We start from the raw sequence: 27577 nt of genomic DNA on the forward strand, positions 1-27577 counted from the left end.
TCAGGTAAAAGCTGCCGTTTGTTCCTCAAATGAAGCTCATTAAGTTGTTGAGCCTCTCCGGTACAGTTATCCATCACTGCAGTTGAATTAGCCGCTAAACTGCTGGACGCTAAAACCGAGGGGGCCGTCTGTGTTTACAATTCACGAAAGCAACGTGAACTTACGTGCCGCTCACACTAGTAATGAGGCAGCGTAGCCTCAGCCACACCTATGAGCCACACACACCGTACGGGCAAAAGAGAGCAGCTCTGTGCCTCTCCTCTGAAATACAGCGAGACGGCGAGTGGCTTCTACGGCCGCTCTAGCCTGTGGTTGATTTTTAAAATGTGAAGTAATCTGTCAAGTAATCTCCGTTTTTATCAAATGTAGTACCGGTAATCTGATTACGGGTTTTTTTTTTCTGTACTTGTAACGGACTACTCTTTTTTTGTATCCTGATTACGTAACGGCGTTGTATGCAGTCCGTTACTCCCCAAGTCTGCTTATCAGTCATAACTTAATAACTTATAGCTAGGCTACATCATATGGGCAAACTATGAATGTGAAGTATGGATAATCAAATCTAATTCACTTCAGCTGCCCTCATCTCCTCCTACTATAGTGAGTACTGTAGGCCAGTGGTCCCCAACCACCGGGCCGCGGACCGGTACCGGTCCGTGGATCATTTGGTACCGGGCCGCAGAAAGATGAAATGAAAATGAAAAAAAAAAAATGAAATCGTTTGTTTCGTCTATTTCACACTTCCGGTCGTTTTATTTTGAAAATGTTGCCACTTCCGTTTGTGCATCGGCCGGTGCTGCGCAATTGACAGGCAATTGACAGGCAGGCACAAACGTAAAAGAGTGAAAAACACACGTCGCCGGGCCGGGAAAAACTCAATAATGAGACGACAGAAGACCCGACGCTTTCCAACAAGAAGAAAGCTGTTCTAAAAGAAAAAACACGAGTCCTGTTTAAATTACAGGTTCATTGCAACAGGTGATTCACATGCTCCAAGCTCCGCAATGTGTGTGCGGGACCCGGCCGGCTCTCTGCCGCTTCATCACTTCACAGAAAACTTCTCTCCCTGCATTCTGGATTTAAGCAGAATATCCTGAGATCACCACAAAAGCACTGAAAACCTGCTTCCATTACAAACATATTATGTTTGTGAAACGGAGTTTTTTGCAGCTTCAGCAGCAAAACGAGATGACAGAGTAGACAGGAACCGAGATGACAGACGGAGCATCACCCCCGGATGACTGATATTATTATTGTGATACTATATTATGGTGAGTTGTAACAAAGAACGTAAACGTAAGAGAAAACTAGGCTATGTGAACGTGTAGTCCTGTTAATACAGTAGGCCTACATGTAATGTAAACAGGAGAACGTACGCTACCCCCCGAGAGAACGGCCCCCCCCCCCCCCCGCCGGGCCGCGGTAAAATTTTCCACCGGTGACCGGTCCGCGGAGATAAAAAGGTTGGGGACCGCTGCTGTAGGCTACTGAACATGTACATCTTCATAAGACTTGCAGCCCTTGATCTTTTCAACCATCTATACAACTTCATGTCTGTCTTTATAACAGCCTTCCATGTAATTTTATCTTTTTGTGCGGTTTCATTCATTCAAGCTCCCATGTTTAAGACAGCACAGCACTCTTAACCCATAGGCAGTCTTTCTGCAATACTCCTTCACAGCAGTATTCTCAGCCAGGCGTATCATAATTTCTATCAAACTCGATTCGGTGCTGGCAATGGATATATATACGTTGGTTTGCAAACCTTTAACATCTGTCAACAGTAATTTCTTCACATTTAACACATACACTGCCTTATACTGAGGGAGAGAATTAAAGTAATTATAACGATAAGACTATATAATTATGGAATTTTTAGTCTTCCAAGAGCTAAATGCTGACAAGTGCATACACATTTTTGACAAATTCAAAAGCCCCCACAACCCTACAAGGATAAGTAGTATACGATGGATGGATGGATGGATGGATGGATGGATGGATGGATGGATGGATGGATGGATGGATGGATGGATGGATATAAGATGGTACTGAGTCAATGGACTTGTGCAGTACGAATTCAATGGGAGTGAACAACGGACAACCAAGTGATGATATATGGCAAAACATGCAAACTCCACTTAAAAGTGAACTGTTCTCTCCAACCCAATCAGTGGATCCATTCAAATTGAATCCAGACTGCTCCAGTCAAATGTGCCTCAGCACATTTCAATCCAATCCAGTCTAGTTTAGACCCATCTCAGCTCCTGGTGAGAACTATATGCTTGAAAGCATGAGAGCAACCAAGTAGTGACAGATTAGGTTGAAGCTACTGTTTCTAAGATGAAGAATTAACTCTCAACCTAAACTTTAAAAGTCATGAGAAGTTTACATCTACACTTTCATGGCAACTGAACAAACAACCAAAAGCTTGGACATTAAGGTATTTACAAATCTAGCCCTGTTAAATTTGTGAATTCAGCACAGTTAACTTCAGATTATTCTAATTTGATTTTGCATGTGCAGAAATATGTGGCATATCCATCGTAGATTCTTAAAGAAACAGATCAAATGTGAATAGATATTGAGAATTTCATCCCAGACTCCATATCTTTTTTCGGTTCATGACATGTCACAGTCATAAACATGTCATAAACATTATGTCAATGTCATGAAGTTGTTATTAAGTGTCATTCAGTTAACCCTAAGCCTAACCCTACAAACCCGGGTGTTATGACATTGACATGTTTATGACATGTTCATGACTGTGACATGTCACTCTCATGACAGTGTCATGTCACTCTTATGATGAGACCTTCAAGTAAAGTGTTACCCTGTTTTCTAAGCTGCTGCACCATCTCTCTCTCTCTTTGTCTTGCCTCTATGAATTCCAGTGGTGTGTTGCTGTCATCCCAGGTCAACTCAGCCCTCAGCTCTAATTGCCGGTCCAACAGACCAGAAAATGCCCCTAGAATTTCCACGCTGAGACAAACCAGCAGAGCTTACTCTACTTCCAGGTATGCATGTAAAAACACGGTGCAAGCAGACGATTATGTGATTTAAAAAAGGGTGGCATGGTTGAACATCATAACATGAGTTTGAAAATGTTGCACAAATCTGAACGATGTCTGCATAATGTGCATGGATTCACTGAGTGAACACAACCTGCGAAACACAAATATGCACATACTATTAAAAGGAGGTATTCTGTTACAATGACCTTGTGTTTGCACTTGCCTGTCTGCCTGGTTCTTACCGGTTCAGTAAATTCAGGGATGGAAACGCGGTATGTGATGGGGTTGCAGTCGCGCGTGTTGTTCACAAAAACACAAGGGAGGAACATGGGGCCCAGGTCGTCTCCATCCAGAACGTCCACAGTCAGAGTCGTGGTAGCTGATCGTCTGTTGGGAGGGTACGGAGCACGGTCCTGGAAGACGAACACATGCTTTCAATCTTCAAACTCCCAAAAGATCTGTTGCTTTGTGCACTGAGGCCAGACACCAGCGGAGCTAAAATCAATATAACATGTTAAAACCATAAAAGATCTCTGCAGCTGCTCTTTAGCACCTATTGTGCATTGGTGGTTGTTATGGAAGCGCACAGTCATGCATTGATTCAGCTTTTATCCCTCATTTGTTTGGCTGCAGGAAAAGGGCAGAAAAATACTTTTTTATCTTGAGGTAATTATAATTCAAATATTCTTTCAGCAGAGCATATTTATACAGTGCATCAATACAATATCAGCAACAGCAACGTTGATGGAGTGCGAGATAAACACAACAACTGCCATGACATGATAACTTCATGACACAACTTCGTCGGGCATAATGGGACATCTCACGAAGGAAAGGCCGTTTATGTTAACGTCAGCCGAGCCGTGGCTCCAGAGCAGAGACGCTTAACACCGGACCAGTGGATTTAATCCTTCACACAAGTCAGCATCACTAAAATAAATGTATTATCATGATGCAGTAAGAAAATCACAATTCAAAAAGGGTTTGGCATGGTTTGATATAAAATCTCCAAGCAAAAATTTGTTTATTAAAATAAAAATAATGTTCAGTTTGTGAATTCATTTATGTTTTGCGACATGAAAAATGAATACACCTGACAGAGAGTTTATCAGGTGCAAAGGCTGCAACCTGTTTATGTATTTCAATGCGAGACGTAATATGTCCAACATTGGACCACCAGTTGGAACAGCACTTCTTCTCTACGTTCCACTAAACGTTTTCATCTACAGGAAATCATTCTTAGTAATGAAACACATCTTTTCAACAGTTATCCTAAAAGATAGTGTTGCTTTTCAGAGTGGTGGCCCGAGAAGTGAGGAGCACAGCACTTCGAAATGTTGCGATTTCAGTGTAATTGAACTCTTGACACAAGCAGGGCAGACTTCTAGTAAATATTACGCCTTCTTCTTTCTCCACTCTTATGTCCCTCTTCTAAAAGAAAATGAAAATTTCCTGGAGGACCACTTGCAAGGCTAGAAGATGGGAGTCCTTTTTTCACTCATGCAGAAAGGGTAAACAATAAGAGACAAAATAACTACGTGACAACCTTGCATCACTTTATAGTAAAATGGGAGATTTAGAGCGTAATACCTGACCACTTCTTGTTCAGGTAAGTGATTAAGTAAGAAGTCAGTGGGGCATGATTTAATATCATGATAATTGTTGCATGTTTTTGTTGAATCAAACCCTCCAGTCAGTGTCATACAATAAAAGGCTCTGAAACATCGAGATGCTAAATTCTTAGATCGGAGTCTGGGTCTCTAATTGAAATCAGATTCTTGGCCAGTGGCCTTGCAGTAGCTCTCAGTCAACAAACATTTGCTGCCTCATGCCTGGGGCTAAGGACCACAGAAAGAGTATAGAAGTCCCTTCATTTTAATTCATACTGCTTTCATGGTATTATTAAAGGATTACATGTTTGAGATATTTTCTTGGCCACGTTGCCCCATGACAGTGTGAGAGAAAAGCCCCTACCCAAAGCAAAAGCCATGATTAAATACACTTGGAAATACAAATCTGCTCTGGTGTATGCAGACTGCAAACGCTTATCTTAGAACATCTTGAAGACAGCTTCAATCAATTTTTATGGGGAAAAAACATTAAGTTGTAATGAAACCTTGGAGAATTTAATCCTCTAATTCTGAATAAGTATTAGTTAAATGAGAGTTAAACAACTTGTGAGATGTCCTTCAACTGACTGCCAATTGAGAGAGCTCAATTTTTTTTTTGCTAATATGTCAAAAGGAGTAAGGATTCCTCTCTCACAAGTTGTTAAACCTAAAATGTTTTGTTTGTTGTTGTTTTTTTACCTTGACTTAAAAACACACTCCGGAAGCAGAAATATTCTGACTCTTAAAGTGGGAATAAAACAGATGCTGCAGTCTTCCAATCCTGCACTACAACTCTACTCTTGTGTGTGTGTGTGACACAGCTGCTCAATACAAAGCACTTTGTGAGGTGTGTGTTTAGGTGGTTTTAAGGGTTGTTCACCGCCAAGGTCACTACTGCAGTAGAAACCAGGAAAAATAAAGAGTAGCACTAAGCTTACTTACATTGGCTTGGACCAAAACCAGGTAGCGAGTTCTCTCCTCATAGTTGAGCCTCTCTGCCAGAATGATGTGACCTGAAAGTGTGTTTGCGACACTCACTGTTCCGTTGGAGTCCTGAAAGAGAAAAACGGTCGATATGATCAGGCCGGGATGTCAGCAATAAGTCATGATTGTGAAAGAAATTTACAGTGGTGCAGAGGGTGTATATCATGGTGTGACTTTTCTATATACCGGGTCATTGGGGTTGTAAAGGATGCTGTATTCTATATGTCCATTGGGTCCGTCGTCAATGTCTGTAGCGCCATTATTTCCTGAGAAGCCAGTGAAAATGGTTGTTCCAACTGGTGTGAGCTGTAGGACAAATAAGAGGTGGAAAAAGTCAACAGCTTTAACAGCCCCTGTGAGTACAACATCTACTTACAGCAGAGAGCCCATGCATATAACTCTTACTCTCTCCACTCCACCCCATTAGTATAAAAACTAAAAATCAAAAAGGGAAAATGTTGCAGTCAGCAGCAGTCTGCGGGCTCACACACACTGCTGACAGAATAACAAAAAGTAAGTATGAGAACCACTGCTGCTCCCCAGAGCCTTTAGCAAAGTCCACAGGACCAGGCAGTGGGCAGGAGTGCTTGTTCAGGGGAGATGTTGACAGCAATGTAGAATGACTCACTATACTGTTCAGGCAACTGCATATGGCTATGGTAACACACTCTGACAAGAATCTTACAATGTACAATGTACAGTGTGAACAACAGAGGCAAAAATCGTAGCTGCCTCAAACTCAGCAGGGAATTATTTTCTAATCTCACAACACTTAAGTGTAGAGTCAGAGGATTTGGTGAATTGTAATGAACCTTTGCAGGCGATGCAGGTCGGCTGTCCATATACGCATATAACTGAATATAGAACATGCTCTCCTTGCCTGCCAGCTCGACTGAATACATATGTGTCAAATGCAAAAAGTTGAGGCTATTGAACAAATCTTTTGACCTTCATAACTTAGAGAAGTAGCACTTGCTGCAATAAAAATGTATTTCTTGGCAGCCTCAGTGTGGGGGGAAAAAGTTAAAGCCTAAGTGGACGACTTAGTTCGATTCTTCAGGAACTCTGTGTGGGATTTGGAAATCTCAGACTTTGGTGAACCCACCGATCGTATAAATTGATTCTGTGTCAGACAGAACGAGGCCCTCCCTTCTGGATCTAATATGAGGACCTGGGGATGAATGTGCTGAAACCAAGAAATAGCCTGCACCAGTTGACTTATGTAAATAATAAAAAAAAATGGAAAGATGCAACAGTAACATTCAAATTGTGCAAATACTGTTTTGAGTCACAAATCGTGCTGAACTGGTGACAGAAGTTGCTTTTTTACCTCGTTTACTGCGACGTAGTAGCGTGGCTGCTGGAAGTGAGGAGTGTTGTCATTCCTGTCCCTCACAACGATGCGCACCTCGTGCAAAATGACAGTGCCAACCAGCTCATTGGTACACTGGACCTGAACCACAATAGTCATGATGTAGTTGGGAGGCTGACAGAGAGAAAAGAAAGGCTTGTCATTTAAAGATAACAATGAAAGTTATTTTCCAATTCCCCTTTTCCCCACCGATGACGCTGACTGGGGTCATAATAAGTTGTAAAACATGTCTTTTGTCCAACAGTATCTAACATTATTTGAAGAAAAAATGTATAATACGCATACTAACAAAGGTCCCACTGACCTTCATTATTTTAAAAACTTCGAGTAAACAAGCTACAGCAAATGAACCTTTTCAGAGACCTACAATTAATGCAAAAAGAAAGAGCGGAAAGAGGCTTTGGCAAAAAATGTCTGTTTACAAGCATCCATCAGGGGTCTAATCACTAACAATTAACTTTAATGAACTTGTTTCTCAGTGAACAACACAAATCCTGACAGAGAATTTATCCAGCCTCGATCTAAAAAATAACAAGAAAGTCTTTCTCTAAATTACAATACTTATATAATATTACTTGTACATTGCTGGAGTGAACAAATCTTCCCTGTTATTTTATTTTAAACCGCCCTGTGCAGCCTAATTTCGCTTTTTAGTAGTAATAGTGTGTTAAACAAATTATTAAAACGTCTGATCAAACAAACAAATAACCACGAGCCTTGTGCCACAGTCTGTTCAAATGTTTATTGGATAGCAGTATTTTGTCCCGATGCCACAACTACTTGTCAGACATAATCCCAATTTAGAAACAAGGATGATCTTGCCCTTTGGTGTAATTCAGCCAGGCTTGCTCCTCTCTCTCCTCGCTCTCCTTCTTACAAGCTGCAAAGGTCTGACTCTTGAAGGCTCTGCTCCACTGTCATTTCTTTTGTTAATTGGCCACATTTCTGAGAAACACATAGGGAGATTCTGAGATTCCCATTAGTAGCTTCAAGTCGAGTTTCCTCCTTTTAGACCACATGAGCTAACCACCCACTTCAAAAACAGCTTCTTTCCCACCGCAGTCAAAACACCTAAAGATCAGCATTAACCTCACATTTCACATTATACTGTATCATCCTTATGCGCTGGATACCTTGGGGGACTTAACTGTATATACTATAACATACAGACGCAGATAGGAATGCCTGAATTTATTTAGCCACTTACTATGTTCAACATTAGGGGGTGCGTTATCATTCTGGACTCAAATTACCACAGATCTGGTTACTTTTCTTCTTTTTTACTTTTACTTATATCTTTGTAGTTGTAGTGGGAAAAAAAATCAAATTCAAATTTGTTTTCCTATATTCCTGGCCTACCAATATGATTTAGACTCTGACATACAAAACAAAACAATTTTGACAAACTGCTTGCTCCTGATTTGTTTAGATTTCCATTTTTTTAAGCAAAGAGCAAAAACGACACAAGGGTCAGACCAATGTTGTGAAGCTAAAAGAAGACTTGTGACTGAATACACACCACAACCTCTTGATACAACTAATTTTCTCATTCATGGCACAATATGTTTTTGTTTTTGTTTTTTTAAGTTTAAAACTTTAGAGAATTTCATCTACAGCCACTGTAGAAAAAATTAACTCCAACAATGGCACCATATTTTGCCAATTAAAACATTTGAATAGGTTTTATTGCTTCCTCATTATTTCAATGGCCTCCCACTGGCCCCAGAAATTACAATAGTGATGACTAATCACTAAATTTAAATGGCCTGGATAAAAATGAGTGTGAAAGAGCTTAGCTCGGATTACCATATAAACAGATACTGTGTATGTATACAATACCACACCAGGAAAAGGCAACACAGTTATATATGATGTAAAACACATTTACTTTAGGCATAAGGGGGACTTTGTGATTTCCCACTAAAGAGCACAACTGCACTCACATCTCTGTCCAGAACGCGCCCGGTGCTGTTGAGGTAGAGCCTCTGTCGCGTTGGTTCCAGTATCACCCAGTAGTCATAGTTGTCCAGCAATGTCAGCGAGATGGTTCTGCCTGGGTCTTGGGCTCGGCCATTTATCTGCATATTTTCCACCAGAACTGTACCTGTAAAGGCAGAGCAGTGCAGAGTTAGTAGGTAGTTACACCCTGTTGAAAACCTTTACTCAAATAATTTTTCAAAAGGTGTTTTTGCCACCTCTTGAAATCGACTTTTGCTGAAATGAATACCAAACAGCAAAAGCACAGGATCACAAAGGTCATTACTTAAAAAAAAAAAAAAAAATCTTCTAAGACTCAAAGAAAAAGCTCAGTTTTGTTGAATAAAGTCTGCCTGAGGCTTCAGACTTTGTATTATTATTGCATGTTTTCATTTAATAAAAGTTAAGGATAAAAACTAAGATGATTTTTAAAATTCATACCTACACTGACCACTCAACAACAGCCTGTGCAGAATTTGGGAATACTGCCTTAGATGTCTGTGGACTATTCCACATCCTATGTAGGCAAATCTCTGAAATTTATAATTATCATCCTTGAGGGCATCAGCACTTGGTTTATACTCCACAGCTTTTAATCAGTGAGTGATTAAACTCTGCCACAGAGGCCCTGTGGGACAAGCCTCCCAAAGCCTGTTAAATCTAAGGATTGCTTTACTCCTAAGTGGCCAAATTAGTGGATTTATGAAATAAATGGTGGTTCACTAAAATAGAAGAAAAATCCTACGAGGTACTGGCAAGGTATTTTGATTGAGTCAGTGGTGCAAAAAGGAATTAAAACCCATACTTAAATAAAAGAGCAGCATGGGAAAGTCTGAACAAAACTTAAAGTCCACAAAACCTTAGTAGAAACTTTTACAAGAGACAGAGATTCAAGTACAACAATAAACAACCACAGATCACCTAATTGGTAAATGTTGCTACAGCTTTCAAAAGCCAATGCTTAAAATAAGTCATTGGTCAGTTCAGAGCAAGTCAGACACAGCATTTCTATGCAACCTAGTTACACGCTTATAACAAAGGCATACTGACAGTAGTTATACCCAGATAAGCTGCTAATGTTTGCAGCTACATCTACTTCAAAGCAGTCTCACCTCCACGCAGCTACTGAAGCGATGCCATGCTTTATTTAGAGCCACATGGACCCATAGGAGCACGCAACCGCAAGCTTGCAGCAGTGTATTGTAAAAATATATTATATAATAAGAATGAATTGGCTGTGGAGTCAAGATAAACACATAGGTAACATAATACACAATACCTTCAGTATTTATCTCAAACAACCTTGCAGAAAACAACATGGGCCAGTCTGCAGTAATCAAGATAATGTCAGAAGAGGGCAAATGTTTTCCACCTGACAGTTTTTAAAAAACACAAACAGACCAGTGTCATCTGTTAGATCCAGTTCAACATAAGAAAACCATTGCCTTTGCTACCTACAGTAGGTCTGGATGAACATGATTGATGCCCTTGTGCTTCTGAAAGGTAATCCGTGTCTTGAAGACACACTGGGAAAAAATGTGTTTACACTCACTTGCCAAGTTGAATTTGAAACAAGTTTGTCCTTGTTTGTACTCTGTACTGTAGAAAGGGGTAATAGGCGCATTTCTTGATTGAAAAGGCAACTGGTGAATCACATTTGAAACACAGTGGGAGCCAGTGCCTCTTTACAAACATCTGGTAAGATATTAATTTCCAAATGAGGCTCAATTCATGGCAAGTGGTCAATCAACCTTCAGTTGAAGAACAGTAGACAAAACCCCAGTCCTTGAGACGACATAAAGCTTTCATCCATGCAGAGTTACAGTACCAGCACAAGTGGTTAAGGTTAGTGCCGGCTTCTTCAGTATTCAGTGGTTTTTGTTTCATCACTTTCATTTCTATATGTCTTCCTTCAGCCCGTTTAAATTCAACATTTTTCTTGTGTAATTAACATCCTGCCTCGAGTGAGCTGGTGATACTTCAAAGTACACTATGTTTTCTCCAAAAAGAGTGAGTTTATATAATATATATTATATTAATTTATAAAATGAACTGTGGACTTAAAAGCACTCAACATGCCTTTCCAATCTACCAGCTGTAGTAGTGGCATTTTAATGGGGGTTTTAATCACTGCCCATAACATCTTGTGTTTTATCCTTTCATAAAGCAGGTTTATACATTTTGCAAAGTCACTCAGACTCTCAGATAGTGAAGGGGCAGCCCAGATGGAGGTGTGATGGAAGCCTTTGCATAATAATTGCAACAACCACCCCTGCATTTTGATGCTACTATTAATGGTGTTTGCAGCAGTCAGGGTGTGATGCATTTGTGTGTTGTGATCACAAGGACCTATAATTATATGTCTCACTTGGGCTAAACTCCATCTGAAAAATGGATCTACTAAGAATTTAATTTAAAAGTCAAAAGACCCCCACCCCCACTTGTGGCTGGTTCATTAATCTAAAACACAGCTTTTCATAAATATATCTGCCTCAGTAACTTGAATGGTGAGCTACATCTTTTTGAGGCTCTCGGGTTGTAAATTACACCGTTGATAATATTACAAGGGAGGGCTCAGGAGCCTCCTTCTTTCTCGAGTTAATTGAACTTCAGCTTTTCTGCTGTGACAGCCAATACTCCCTCTGTTCTGGCCACTTCTCTCTCAGTCTCAGTAACACAGAAAAAAAGTTGTTGTCCTCATCAGTCAAGAGTCTGCCAGACTCTGTCAGACCTTTAAAAACAAGTGCTGCCCAGAGTTTTACCATGCTGTATATGTCCTTGTTAACTAAATAAAAAGAATCTCTCTCTCTCTTTAGTAGCCTGTGAGTCAGTCAGGGTCACTTGCGGTCAGGGAAGGCTCTGATCTGGGCTTCACAGTGGATTGACTCCACAGAGACAACACAGAGGGCTCACTTTTATCCCAAATATCAATAATGTTGGCATCTGCAGATGATGGCAACAGATAAGTGTGGAAGCTTGTTTTTGACAGGGCTCCAGGTTGAGTCTGGGAAAAAAAAATATATTTTTTTTTGGTATTAGCACAGGGTCCTGTTGAAAATATACTGAGCTTAATTTATAATTGGTTCAGAGTGCTTGAGCACAGTGAAAGCTAAAAACAAGCACTTAGCTCATGACTGTGGATTCAAAGTGAAACTGTTGTTGCTAAAGGACAAAATCAGTCAATAAAACATAATTCCTAAATTTGACAGAAACCCAATAAAATTAGGAGGCTTTTCTTTTTCAAATGAGAGTAGATGTACACACAGTGGTTTGTCATTGAAGGATGGGGGCAACAGCTCTCTATTGAAAGCTGCAGGATGTAAATTCATAACTGTTTTAATTACAACTCATTAGGTATGGAAGCTCCTCTTAACAGGTGTTTATTTATTTATTTATTTATTTTTTTTCAATGCATCAGTTGAACCAGTGTTGAAAACGTTTGCAGTTTTCTTTTTTGTGGGCTAATGTTCTAGAGGAAACTGGAGCTTTGGGCTTTTATGCACCACAGCCCTGTCTTTCAAAGCCTATCACATTATTGAAACCTCACTCCTTAAGGCAATAAATGAAGGACAGTTTTTTATCAGCCAATGTGAGACACACTCCTCCAGTTTTTCTAAATCTTTGTGTGGTATTTGATACATTTACAATACTGTTCAGCAGACTTAGCAAGCAGAGGATTGAATAGGCATTACCCACACTGAACTTTACTGTCAGTCCAAACTCTCAGCTTAAGTTTTAGTGTAATCAGTTGTCCTTATTTCACCACCATATTTTCGAACTGCCTTTCACTCATTTAACTGTATATTTCTACCTTTATATAGATGATATAACTTTTCTTGGGCAATGAACAAGCACAAATGTGCTGTGGCCACAGCTGTCTATAAGACATCGATTACTGCTGCTGATCAATGCCAAGAAAAGATCTTCAGATCCTCATGACTGGCCAGGATAACCAAATGCTCTGATTTTTAACCTGCAGCCCTCCGACAAATCATCTCAGTATGGATTAACTGACAACCAGCTGTCTGATACAGTACCGCCTCCTTTAACACGGAAAAACTAAAAAGATTCCTCTCCAAAACAAACCTGGAGACTTGAGATGTATTTGTGCCTTTGAAATGTCCCGTCTGGATTATAGTCATTCCCCTGTCCTCTGGAAATGGTAGGAAAAAAAAATTGATTCACTGAAATGAGTTCTTGCCCCTATGCTGGCATCACTTTACTGGTTACTTATTAATTTTAGAAAAGGTTTTAAGATCTTCCCGATTACTTTTAAAGCACTGAGGGGCCAACATGTGTGCCAGCTTGCTGGCTGAGGTCCTGCTGAAACTCCCCTTTCCAGCATTTAAATACCAAATGAGATTTTACAGGTATTTTCTTGTACAACATTTTGATGAAGGCATGTGACTGGTAAGAGGTGCTTAGCGTCAGCTGTCCGTGGTGCTGAAGATAATGAATATACTGTAAGCAACTTATTGTGCTCAACTGTCTGGCTGACTAAGCCTCTATATTTAGTATATATGCTGGAATTACATATCTTTATAAAGCAACAAAAACATTTACAACAAATAATACAAGTAAATTGCGGAAATGTAACATTTTGTACGGACAGCAGCTGAGAGATTTCTGATTGTACATACTACATGCTAATAAAACATTGTGTTCACTGCCATTCACATACAGTAAACAAATAAGATACATATACAGTATAAGGGAAATGCATACAGCAATTAGGGCTATTACAAAAACTGAAATTAGTGTGTGGATTTTTTTTCTTGCCTTCCATTTTTTCTACTTTGGCCATGTGTTTATATTTATTTGGATGCAAGAATTCATCTTCAACTACTTTTACTGGCAAAAAGTGTAAGACTATATTAAGGGTGAATTTACCAACAGTAATAAGATTCAAGTATACAAAAGGAGAAAAAAAATCTGTATCCTCCTTTGTTCATTAAAGTTTTGTGCAGTCATGACTGTGGAGCCTGTGCAGTGAATCACTGCCGCCTGTGCGATGGTGCCTGACTACAAGGAAGAGGATAAACCTGAAGAATGACCCTTGAGAATGAAAAGCTCTGTGTGAATGAATTCATACTGTGCCTATATGAGGTCTTGAGCATTATTTGCAAGGCATAAAATGAACCAATGAATCAGCATCCTCCAGACTGCGTTAATTTCAGCTTGACTGAAACTTCATCTTTTCGCCATCACATTGGCAGTCAGTTAATTTGGCTCTGTGGATTGCTTAAAATAGCCCAAATACAAACACAATTTTCCTGACTGAAAATTGAAATCACTATAGCATAATACCGTAGTGATGTCAAACCCACTCACACAAGTGGCTGCAGCTCTCTCCCTGTTCTCAGTATTAAACCATACAATTACTTTAAAACTGTGTCTCTAGGTGTCATAATTAGGAGGAAATACCACAGAGGGGCTGTGGTACATAATGGAAATTGAAGTTTTATCCTTATAGCACATTTCTATCCAAAGTCAAGTCAACATACTTCACAATGAAAAAAAATATATAAAAATTACTGTGCAATAAAAGCTCAAAATTTTTAATTAGGCAAACAAAAACCTCTGTGACACAAAGTGCTGTCTACAGGGCCACACACATTTTTGTCCTGAATGCGGAAATAGTTGAGATGGACCTCAAGTCGACAGGCAGCTTCCAGAGAGCAGGGCCACAGTAAATGAAAGCTTCCTCATCCTCACTAGACCCAGAGCTTATCACATCCCTGCACAGAGGTCTTTAATACTCTGATACAGGATTTACAATTCCATTGACAACTATTTTATCTTTTGTCACATTACTCAATATAAATGCCCTGTTCATGGCACATTATTGGACATGGATAGATTTGATGTATCACTCCAGCAGCTTGGCTGACAACCCTTTAGGGTATTACTACAAAAGTTGAGCCAGGTTCAGGTTTGTGTTCCCCAAGGCAAATCCTCCACATTGTCAATTTCATTGTTCCCAGCGGTCACAGGCTGGGTACACAGCATCCCATGACCCATTGTATGAAGAAATATCATAATAATATCCCAAATAAATAAACATTCAAATGCTAAAATGTTTGCTATTCTATATGTAATTATTACATTAATAGTTAGAATAGCATATATATATATATATATATATATATATAAATAAAAGCAAAAACTTTTCTAGCCTGAATGAAAGATACTGGTCTAAAGATGAATAACTAATAAATGTACCCGACTGAAGGAAAGAGTTTTCTTTTGATTATATCTTGCACCAGAAAGTTTATTTCCCATCTACATTCTTTCATAACATTGTACAAACTTTAACATGGTTATTTAAAACTGAGCTGCACCTTACACCTCTGCAGGATCAAGGCTCGTTTACAAATGATGAACATGCTCAAACGATTGGAAAATTTACTTCTCCGGCTGTTTGCCAATTATGGCTTCTGCAACCTGTTCACACTCAGATTTGCATATACACTTCTGTTAAGGGTGGTTGGTCTTAGTAAAGTGCCAGTCATCTCACTCGTGTTAATTAAAAAAAAAACACCCTACAGCTGAAGGTATAGTTTAAAAACATAAATCTTGACAGACTTAAGGATCTTTCATACAATTTCAGACGGAACTAATGAGGCCATGTTGCACTATAATTTAAATTAAGGCTAAACAAATGTGATATTGCTATTTAATTTAGAGCCCACATGGATGATAAAATTACTCTTGGTTTTATTTTTAATAATATAATTAAAGAAGCAAACTGCCTTGTGGTTTTGTTTTTTAGGTCAGAGAACAGTGGTAGATAAGTCATATACTACACATGCATACATACAATGCGCTGCAGATGGTCATATTAGTGTTGCTATAAGATGATTTCTGCTACTGTATGTAAAAAAAAGGTGGCAGTGATATGAATCGAGTGATGTCCAAGAAAGATATGTGGCCTGCAGGAGATTATTTTTGGAAAAATGTGTAGAACAAAAAAGTGGATACTGGTCATTCTGAGAAGCACATCAAACCATCAAGTTGACAGCATTACATTAAATAGCACAACTACTGTTGGAGACCAATTACAAGTACAGCCTACTTTTTGGAATCTGTGTCTCAATTGAAATTCAGTCAGTTCATAATCTAAAATTGGAATAATACTCTATGGAAATATATATACCACTTTCTAATATGAATCCACAGCCTAAAAGATTCTGTTGGAGTCCTACTGACGACTCCCATGTGGACAAAAATAGATACTGTGACACATTTTACAAGAACATGAGGTATGTAACAACGGCACAATAATACTAAGAACGGGGTTTGCTTCTTCACACAGAGCGAGGGCTGTACAGTACAATGTACAAAAAGAGAAAACAATAATAATTTCATGAGTTTGATGAGGGACAGGGGACTGACTGTTTAGCCCATTACATGAGCAGCTTGTGTCTCTGCCCCATCGATCTCAAAACATGCACCGACAATAAAAAGGTATTTAACCTATATGACTATAGGGATTATGGCAATGGATGAATTTGCAAAAATGTTGAACTATTCCTTTAAGTAAATTAAAACACTGTAAACAGTTCAAAGACTCGTACAGTCTCCGCTAGTCAAACAGACTCAGGGATCTTAACAATGTAAACTCATTAAAATTAAACAACATTTATCCATCCGAAGCAAATACATTGTTTGCCGAACACCAAGTTCATGAATATGTTACTGAGAAACAGGGCTTCCATATACAGGTGAGACATTGTGAGAAAGCTTGTACAAACAAACAGCTTGATTTTTATTTTTTTTCCGATGATTAGCTGTGTTTGTTTTCTCTTCAAGCTGTGTCATTTACAGTATCACCATTACACTCGCAGAATACTCCAGTCTTCATTCAGAAATATAGCAGAGTGTAAGCCATGTGGGAGAAATCTCATTACTGACCAACCACGGGTTTTATACTAACAAGGTTACTGCAGTGCATGTAAAGTCCAATTTACTGCTGTAACACGATTTCTCCCAGCAAACTGCTTTCTTTTGTGCATGTACACATTGGCAGTTATAAAGAAGATGGCCACCTACAGACAGAAGGCATCACTGTGTCCGCCCGCCTAAATGTCACTCTCCCTGTGGTCTTCCAAGGATTTTTCATTCCCTCCATTTGTGACTGTACCAGAGGATTGTGTGACTACTGTTTATGCCTAACTAACACCAGGGAGATCAAAAAACAGTGGAGGGAAAAATAAAAGAACCTTTCAGCCTTGGCGTACAACTGTGTTGAAGAAATAAACATCCTATTAAAGCAGATATCAGTGGAATGTTTTTGTTAATATAAGTCCTAAATAGTCCTATTTTCCGTCAGCAATCACTTACATGAAGTATTTCAGCCTAAACACGAGTCTCTCCGTCACTCTGCTCTGCTGTAACCCGAGGAGAAAATTTTCCTTGTGGGATACAAGTGTTATCCAATGAGGAGAGAGAACGGCATGAAGGGCTGTGTGTGCAGCCAAGGGATGCGCGTGAATGTGGTGACGTAGCACGAGGACCAATTGATGCCTGACAAGGGCGGGGGCTGCTAACTCATGGTGCGTTCAAGGAAACTCGTACTTTGTGTTTTTCCTTCCTGTGAAGTCATACCAGTTCGATCTGGTACGAGTTCACGGGTCGGAAGTTACGAGTGGCCGTTATAGGGAACTTTCACAGACAACAGGACGGTAAAAACACGAGCTACGGGTTACCTGGAACGCTACCAAGTCGTAGTTGTGACTTGAAGCTGTAACTTACGGTTTCAAAAGCCTGCCTTGAACACAGCATTAGCCGAAACGGCCGTGCCGCTGTTATCTGCTTTAAGGTAATTCCAGAGCCATATCTCTGATTTGTAACCTCTGCGCAGTCTCAAATTTTGAACATTCAGTTTTGCAAATTCTGCTAATAAGAATTAAACTGTTGAATGGGATGAGTGAGAGGTAACAACTGAGCTGCAGCCACTTGTGTTGAGTGTGAGCATTGTATTTAAAACTGTTTAGATGCTTCAAACTCCACAGTAACCTTTCTATTGTTCAACATCACACACTGAATTTTGCTTGCAAATTTGTATTGCTTGGAAATGAGATCTAACCATGAAATATGAATGACCAATCACTTTAATGTGCCACAGCCTAATGTGAGGATTAAACTAATCCATGATCCCATTACAATGTGCTGGAAATTAACTGATGAATGTTCCGTATCTTATTTACAGAGGACACAGGAACATGAATGAAGCCAACAATGCAGACTGCTTTTAGATGTTTTTCTTACAAGCATGAGGGAAATATTTCCTATCTTGAATTCTCAAGAAGATATTAGCCTTACGAGTAAGGTAAAAGCACTACAGTATGTAAATATGGGCTAGTCTGTGCATGTTTTCCTTCAACTGAACATTTGGTCACTATCTCCCTATAGAGAAGATGTACAATTATGGCAATATAACAGATGAGGAGCAATCACAGAGCAAAGACCTTGGTGGAGCTGTGTGTGATTCCATCTACTGCTGGAGGTTTTGATAAACCTTAATTTCATTGAAGAGACAACAGTTATGAGCCAGCATCATTAAAACTGCCCTAAGCATTAGTATTATGGTGTCCACAAACTTGGCGCGATTTCACTGGAGCAGCTGCAGGATCTCTGATGATGATGCCATCAATACAGCTCTGCAGCTTTGAGGGATGTCACAAGTTACATAAAGGGCAGAAAAATAATTTATTACATAATATTCAAACAACTTCTGCTTTTTTTTTTTGGTGTTGACCATGAAGAAGACAACAAACTACTTGATGTGTTGCTGCTATTTCCATACTCTGGAAAATCATTCTAGTCTCATCATTTCAGGACACCCTAGGAAATAAAACAAAAAATATATATATAATGACATAAATTGCACCATATTGAAGAAAAGCAGCTTGAATAAAAACTACTAACACTAAGGAAAACAGTCATAAAAGACAATAAAAAGAAAACTGCAGTGCTGAAAGAAATCAAAGTTGTCTTGGTGAACATGGTGCAGACCATGTTTTCTCTCATCAAGCATAAATAAAAACTTTAAATTAGATGAGGCAATTTGAATCAGAGATTAGAGGGACATTTTCCATTGATATTTAAAACCCTTGAGGAACCAAACACGATCATGCAAAACAGTATACAGTGCAGTGCAACACATGAAAGGCCTGATTCTATAGCGCAGTGAGTGTAAGCACAAAGTGATTTACAACATGAACAAAAGTAATTATGTGGACCGTTTATCTCCACAATATACTGTAATTGCTGTCTTTATTTGCACATCAAACACTAAAATATGTTCTCCTAAAGAAAAACAATAGCATTAACAAGACTGGTAGTCTAATTAGGGTCATGCATATGAGGACAGAAAGGCTGCTGGAGGCCACTTTAAATCTGATAAACAAAGACCTCCAGCATCTGGAAAAACCAGACAGTTTATCATAATTCAGGTCATGAAAAAAAAGGCTTATTAGGCAGAAAACTATACCAACTTTACACTGGGGCAGTCACAGTGTTGTATATTATGTATAAGTGAGCCTCAGTAAATGTCCCGCCCTCTTGTTTTGCTCTCTAATCCACAAGGAGCAGGTGTTGTGCACTAATCCCAGCCTTTCAGATAGGCTCTAATTATATATTGATGACCTAGCAATCACCACTACTGAATGTGATCAGAGAATTGAACAGAGAGACTTTTGTGTGTGTGTGTGTCTGTGTAAGTCTTGTTCAAAATCCTACATCAGACATCTGCATGAAATTGATTAGGAAAGAAAAAGTGGAATTGACAAAGAAGTGCAACATGTCCCCACTCGTGTATTACATGTGCACATACACACACATGCACAGTGTCTGGAATCTGTCTCGCACAAACAGAAACCAAGCAGACAAAACAGCAGTGCTCATTTTGTTTGTGCAGCAGATTCACAGCTGGGTAACTGCTGCCCACTCTGCCCAGATGTTTCCTCTCCTGCTAAATTGTGATTATTAAGCAGAATAGAAATGTCCAAACTCCTGCAAGCTTTGTTAGAATATCAAATACATTTTCAATATGTTTTTTTCATTTAAATCTAATTTAATTTAAATGTAAAACATTTGCATTATCTCCTAACCAAATGCACTGAATCAGATTTAAGACACATTGCCAAATGGCTGTTTTTATATTCATCATTTTGAAGGGCCATCCCTATAGTTCTGAAACAATACAATCCCATCAAGGCTTAATTTTTTAGACAGTGCTATCTCCATAATTTATTTTTATTTTTATTTTAGATCAAAAAGTAACACTTGTTTTGTTAAGCCACTGAAGGCTTTAACTATTTGTTTACTGCTGTTTATTTGACTCCCTGGATTTTGCATAATCTAAAAAAAACATCTATGAAAACAACAGATTGAGAAAAAAAAAGGTTTGTTATGTTGGTCCAAGCACTCAGGTTTTTTTATTGATAAGATAAGTTCCTTGCTGATTCCACTTTGTTGCATGTAGCCAGGGAGCCAATCTGCCTGTATATTTATCAGGTTCATTTGTAGGAAAAAGCAGGGGCAGATTAATTTTTCAGACAACTTTCAGTGTCAAACTTGTCAGTGTGGAAGCTTAAACTGGATGTTTGTGCTCTATGATGATCAGTGGTAGTGTCAGTCCATAGCTACGGTAATAAACTTTTCGCTCATCAAAATTAAGCCTCCTCGTGCATTTTGCCCAATTAAATTTGATCTGCAGAAAATGAACTTGACAATAAGTGTGATGCTCTGCACCACAACTGCAGTTATCTCGCCAGAAAACCACAGTCCATGTGCTGGGCATGCAAAGAGTAAAATCTCCAACTATAGTAATTAATACAACTACAGAGTGTATTGATTATTTCATGTTCAAATTATAACTAAATAAATAATTTGTCTGCCAAGAAAAAAACTAACAAAAAAAAAACAAACAGTTAGGCGCCCAAAGAGTCAAGTCCAAGTCTGTTCACTTGTGGTAAATGGTGGTGCACTCTGCCTCGCTCTCCCCTTCAGCCAGGGATCAAGATTTGTTCTCCCCACTCTGTAAAAGAGTTACAAATTATGCCCTTGCTATTTGTACAGGGCCACACTGAAAGCACCATACAGCAATTTACTTCCCTGCTGACAACTACTATTGTTTGAAAACAGTGAAGTTCAGGATTACGGGCATTTGAAGATTCATCATAGTAGGCCATATGCTTGGAAGGTGTACAAGTTGAATTTCTACATTTAAAATTAAGTGAAGTCAGAGACAGTCTCTTCAAGTATTAAATCCATCTATCCATTACATATTTTATAAGGGATAGGGGTATTTACAGGTGCACAAAAATGAAGATGATGCATCTGGAAATATGGCAAAATGAATGAAAGAGGCACACATTAAGAAAGGGAAAGCCTTTTAATGGACTAACTACATGTTAAGGTGAAGAAATAAAACCACAGAAAGTATATGGTCAGACTAATGACAAGCTCAATAGAAAGAAACCGTGTGAGGGATTGAATTAACTTTCAGAAGAGAAGCTAATGAGTCCATGGTGGCTGAGAAAAACACTCACGTAGGCTGGCTCATCTCATTAATTGTTTAAACCTGCTAACACATTTAACACTTTCTAGGGCTGCCTCCAAGCCCTCTGAATGCTGGAAGCAAACCAGAAGACACGGAACCTTATATTTTCCTCAAGAGAAAAGCCTGTACCGCCTATGGGAGCAAGTCATCCTGGATGAGATGAGAGACCTTTAAACAGACTTCATGGTATTTAGTGCTGGCACTCTGTATTTTCTCTATTTACCATCATTTGAGTGGACAGATGTCTTTGGTCTAAATATAAGACACACTGAGGTAAAGGGATGAGAATTGTTAAGATTTTATTGATGCCAACGCTATTATGGATTCTGCTTATGGGCTTTGTTCTTGATCAATTCCGTTTTAATGGTTCCTGCTGACTTTTCTGTGCAGAAAATATAGGCCTTTGTGGGGAAAAAGACATGCATGTGATTCAGGTGTACAAAGCTCCTCGTCTAGCTGCCACTTTGGTAACGCTTTATATTAAGGTCCTTGTAATAAGCATTAGGTAATAGGTAATAAGGCTCTTATAAGTGATTACAAGATGCTTATTAACATTATTATGCATTTATAAGACTATATATGTATTAATAGACTCATAATAATATAGTTAATAGCAGACTATAATTGATTTATAATAATTTATAATAAACTTAGTTAACTGTTTGTTGATGCTTATGAACATTAATAAGATCCTTATGAGTATCTTATAATTGTTCATAATAACATTACAAACACATATATTGACTCAACTAGCCCAATCATTATGTCTTTGTTATGCCTTTATTAATCCTAAGGTATGTGTAATAAGCGTTAGTTAATAGGTAATAAGGCTCTTATAAGTGCTTACAAGTATTAATAGTCTCATTATATAGTTAATAGCAGACTATAAGAGATTTATAATAACTTATAAGAAACTTGTTAACTGTTTGTTGATGCTTAAGAACATTAATAAAATCTTCATGAGTATCTTATAATTGTTCATAATAACATTACAAACACATTGAGTGTAGCCCAACCATGATGTCTTTTTCATGCCTTTATTAATCTTTTTTGTTTGATTTATTAACATTAATATATACTTTATTGCTCATCTATTATAAATTAACTATGCACTTGTTAACAGTTAACTATGCTTTTTGCAGGTACTGGATCTAAAGCGAGAACAATGTCTTATTAAGGCTGATAAATATTTTTATTGTGCATTATTATGCCCTTATTATCAGTTAACTATGCACTTGTTAACAGTTAACTATGCTTTTTGCAGGTACTGGATCTAAAGCGAGAACAATGCCTTATTAAGTCTAATAAATCTTTTGTAATGCATTCATTAATGGTTAACAATGATTTTCACAACTTCCACATCTGTAATGAACAATACATGTGGTCAAGGTTGATGAAATGTAAAGAAAAGATTGCATAGTAATACAAATGTTTCAACAGTGAAGCCCAACATTGTTTTATTCATTGCTGTCAAGTAAAGAGACATTTTACTGAAAATGTATAAAAATCTAAATCACCTAAAACAGGTAGAAAGCACCTTTAAAACATTTAGGCATATTATACAAATAATTTAACTCAAAAAAGTGCAATTTTGCAAAGTGCAACATGATTTTTATACTTAAAATGTATAAAAATAACCTAAAACAGGTCTTTGAAAAAAAAGTACACTTTTATTTTTTTAAATTTTTAATTCCATTGAACATTTAACGCAGCTGCTCTTTTGCACTCTTGTTTGCATCAAAAGCAATTCCCTCTTCCTCTTCTTCTTGCCATCATCTGAGGTTGAGGAGCTTGAGGAGTCTGAGGAGGGGTCGGGAGAGAATGAGGATAGAGGAAATTTACATCTGAGTTTTCATAATGACATTTTGTTTAATGTAAAAACATAAAAAATAAAAGTCTCGATACATCCTGCAATAACACTTTACAGTTGAATTTTCAAGCATTTTAAATAGAGTCTATATTTCGACAATGTACATTGTATGTATATAAGCCTAGCTGGAGACAAAATAAACTACATTTTAATATAAAAACGTTCTCACTGATACACAGAGGAGCGCTTCCGTAGGGCAGCAACAGTCTTGAGGCGGCTAGCTCTACACTAGCTTCGGCTAACGTTAGCTATGCATGTTTGAGTTTGTACTAACTAGTTAGCAGCAGTTAAACTTACCAGAAGAGTCATCCTCCGTCTCACAACGCTTCCTCTTGTCAGCTGCTTCTTTTCGAGGCCCAGAATGGGTTTGAATTCTACTCGGGGGCAAAAATGTTGGGCAACTACCTCCATTTTACACATGGGCATTAAGCTATCAGCTGCTAGCTTAAACCGGAACTTCCGGTTTTGCTGTTTTGCCTTCAAAATAAAAGCGAAAGGGTAAAATGTTTCAAGTGAGAAGAAACTCTACAAGTCTGCTCTTCTCCTCCGACGCACCTTTCTGAAAACCAAAATCAAATGCATAATAAAAGATTTATCAGCCTTAATAAGACATTGTTCTCGCTTTAGATCCAGTACCTGCAAAAAGCACAGTTTACTGTAAACAAGTAAACTTATAATATGTAGATGAGCAATAAAGTATAATGTTAATAAATCAAACAAAAAAAAGATTAATAAAGGCATGACAAAGACATCATGGTTGGGTTAGATTGATACTCATGAAGATTTTATTAATGTTCTTAAGCATCAACAGTTAACAAGTTTCTTATAAGTTATTATAAATCTCTTATAGTCTGCTATTAACTATATTATAATGAGACTATTAATACTTGTTAGCACTTATAAGAGCCTTATTACCTATTAACTAACGCTTATTACACATACCTTAAGATTAATAAAGACATAATGATTGGGCTAGTTGAGTCAATATATGTGTTTGTAATGTTATTATGAACAATTATAAGATACTCATAAGGATTTTATTAATGTTCATAAGCATCAACAAACAGTTAACTAAGTTTGTTATAAGTTATTATAAATCTCTTATAGTCTGCTATTAACTATATTATAATGAGTCTATTAATGCATATATAGTCTTATAAATGCATAATAATGTTAATAAGCATCTTGTAATCACTTATAAGGGCCTTATTACCTATTAACTAATGCTTATTACAAGGACCTTAATATAAAGCGTTACCGCCACTTTTATTGACAGCATTTCCTTCAGGTTTAGAATTTATTTGTAGTGTTTCAACAATGTGCATATGAAGACTTGTGCAGTTTAGAAAGGGAGAATCTAAACTAGGTAAAAATCTATAGCTGCAATTTGCACAAGTCCTCAAACAGCCCAATGCCACAATTTACCAATGTAACCGTAACAGCTCACATGGGGGTAACAGTGCAGGTTAGCTAGCTTGCTGTGCATCGCGAAGCATCTGGTCTCCACTCAGTTCTACAACATGTGCATGCTCAGACAGGGGCCTCATTTATCAAAGAGCGTGTAAAAGTCCTCTTAAATTTTCAGTACGACGGAAAGGCAAAATGTGCGTACGACCAAAAAATATACACTCTTTTCAGATCTATCAAACTCCGCGTACACACGGCTGCACGGTATTTCCCTTGATAAATCACACCGGACCTGAGAAAAGCGTGGATGAGAACACGCCTCATACCCAGCCCCCTAAACGGCCCCACACAACCATATGTGGTCAATGCAAATCAGTACATGCATATTAAGTAGCCATGTGCACTCTGGAAACGTGTGGAATGACGTCAGTGGAAGACGGTGAAGACAACAGACGGACGGAGAGCGGAGAAAGAAGCGGAATTTCTCTGAAAGCGAGATACACGGTAACATGGCAATATCAGTCAGAAACATCATCTTGCATTGAAAGGCTTCAATAAATACAAAAAACTCCCAAATCTAAATGAAACAGAACAGAAAGAAGAAGAATCATATTTATTCTGCCCCGATCATCGATCATGTTTTCTCATTTGCTTTGATTTTCGCCGACATTATTGGGCTTGCTGCTTGCTTGTGTGTGTCCAGTCTGGCTACGTAACACACGCACGTCGCAGAAATTATTTTCCAGACTGGACAGACGGGTTGTGGAAGAGTTGTAGCCTACATGCAAGGGAAAAATATCAATATGATATCAAAAGAAAACGAAATTCGTTTTATAAAGCCAGTATTTAGGAGCAAACTAGTGTAAATGCACAGGGGAAATATCTGAGTCGCTGTGCTTTTCATGTAAAGTGCCGACGTCAACACGTGTGCTGTGGTGGTGGTAGCGGGGGGGGGGGTCATCATCACCACCACTTGCTACTTCAAACAGTGTCCGCGCTCCTCTCTCCCTCGCACACTGCAGTTCTCTGACTCAGCAGCGGCGTCGCCAATTCCTCTTGTTCTTCAAAAAGCGTGTAAATGCCGGTACGCCATGGTCGGACTGGTCGTAAATTTCTGCACTTTCTCCCGACAACTTTTGGTTTGATAGATCCCAAATTAGGCGGAGAAAAGTGCGTACGCACAAAACGGGGGAAAGAGCGTGTAAAAAAGCGTGTATCCACAATGATAAATGAGGCCCCTGGTCTGTCCAAAATTGTGTCAATTAAATTGGTGTGGAATGAGGCGTTCAATTGTAAGATTTACTTTGATTTACATCACTCTTTTGTACTATAACTAGAGACTGTACTATAACTGTTAATCTAAAGATGCTGGTTTATGTTAGACAAAGAAAAAACTGTTCAGCCTGGATGCTAATGTTATTATAATGTAGGCTATTTACCGTCTGTAACAGAAATGCCGAAGCCGTGACACTTGTATGTAGAGTGTTAATTAATGCAAATATATTTTTGTAATTGAAGCCTGTATTGCAATGAAAAACAAAAATCAGCCTATTACTGGTATTTTCACCCTAATGTAGGCTACATGACCATTCATTTAAATGACTTTTTCATATAATGCAACTAAATCATTGTCTTTTCACTGTGACTCCTTATTGCAGGTTTGTGCAGCATAGATGCATGATTTTTACGTCACACTGTTTCTCAACATGCTACTATCAGAAAAACATGCTGCCACCACCACCCATAAAAGGAACTGATGGGCTCAGAGGCATTTCGAATCCTTCGGATACTAACAAGATGGTGAAAGCAAGGAGTTGACAACAGACCAGAGAAAACAGCTGAAACACTGCAGAAGTTTTAAGTGGCTCACTTTGTTCGTCTTCACAGAGACTGTGGAGAAGTTGTCACTTCACTTTCTGTCTGATCTGTTTTGTGTGGTTGAGTCTGGTGCAGTTCAGAGTCGAGCGTGAAGAGGCAGAGACAGTTTTTATTCCAAAAGAGGGTACTTCCCATCATATGAATGATTGGACTGAGTACAGAGTGCTTTGCATGGGTCTGCCTTGATAAAGTGGCTCTCAGATAGTCTCATTTTCATCATCTAATTCAAATAAAAAGGGCTTTCCCCCCCTTTATTAAATGTCTGTAGATATAACAGTAAAAAATATGAACACCATGCAAACTGCAATGAAAAAGGATTTAAATTCCTATCAAATAGTAAATACATTTAATGTAGAGAGTTATGCAAGCCTGCATACTGGTCCTCATTTTGCACTGTGCTATATAATAGTTCATAATATTAACAGCTTGCTCTGACAGCATGAAGTTTTTACCATCAACTTTTCTTTTGCAACACTTTAAGACTGACTGTAGCCTTAATGAGAGGCTTGTAATGATTCAATCAAAGAGCATGTCATAAAAATTACTTTAAGTCTAGGTACATCACAGCAGCTATAATTTTGAAACTGGAAGACTGCCCAGGCCAATGTCTGCACTGGGGACATACATCCCTCGCAAAATCAACATTTAACAGTTTTATAAATCAATTTCAAATCCCAAATGAATTAGAAAATATATTCAGGCTCATCTGAAGGGAAACACTGGATCCTAGCACTTGGTATGAGAGACATGAAGCTAGACCTACCCATACCCTGCTTTCTCCTGCTGCTGGAGAATAGGTTCAATCACACCATCAAGCACTTGTTTTGAACATCCATTGTGTCCACAGGATGAGTGAGGTCAGACATACATTCCTTGCATCATCATCTAGTGGAAGAATTT

General features: G+C 38.4%; 1 protein-coding gene across 7 annotated transcripts in view; it reads right to left on the reverse strand.

The window, feature by feature from the left end:
• LOC146973387 (protocadherin-15-like) overlaps positions 1–27577 on the reverse strand; it is a 236431-nt gene that overhangs the window by 101827 nt on the left and 107027 nt on the right. For all 7 annotated transcript variants that reach the window (XM_085799889.1, XM_085799888.1, XM_085799886.1 and 4 more), the window contains 5 exons: positions 8921–9081; positions 6936–7091; positions 5792–5911; positions 5564–5674; positions 3254–3424 (listed from right to left, as the gene is read on the reverse strand). In XM_085799889.1, coding sequence (XP_085656015.1) covers positions 3254–3424; positions 5564–5674; positions 5792–5911; positions 6936–7091; positions 8921–9081 — 719 coding nt within the window. The remainder of the gene's footprint in view (positions 1–3253; positions 3425–5563; positions 5675–5791; positions 5912–6935; positions 7092–8920; positions 9082–27577) is intronic.

The sequence above is a fragment of the Trachurus japonicus genome, chromosome 15 (genome assembly GCF_045865225.1).
Source record: "Trachurus japonicus isolate A0001 chromosome 15, Traja_1.0".
Classification (NCBI taxonomy): Eukaryota; Metazoa; Chordata; class Actinopteri; order Carangiformes; family Carangidae; genus Trachurus; species Trachurus japonicus.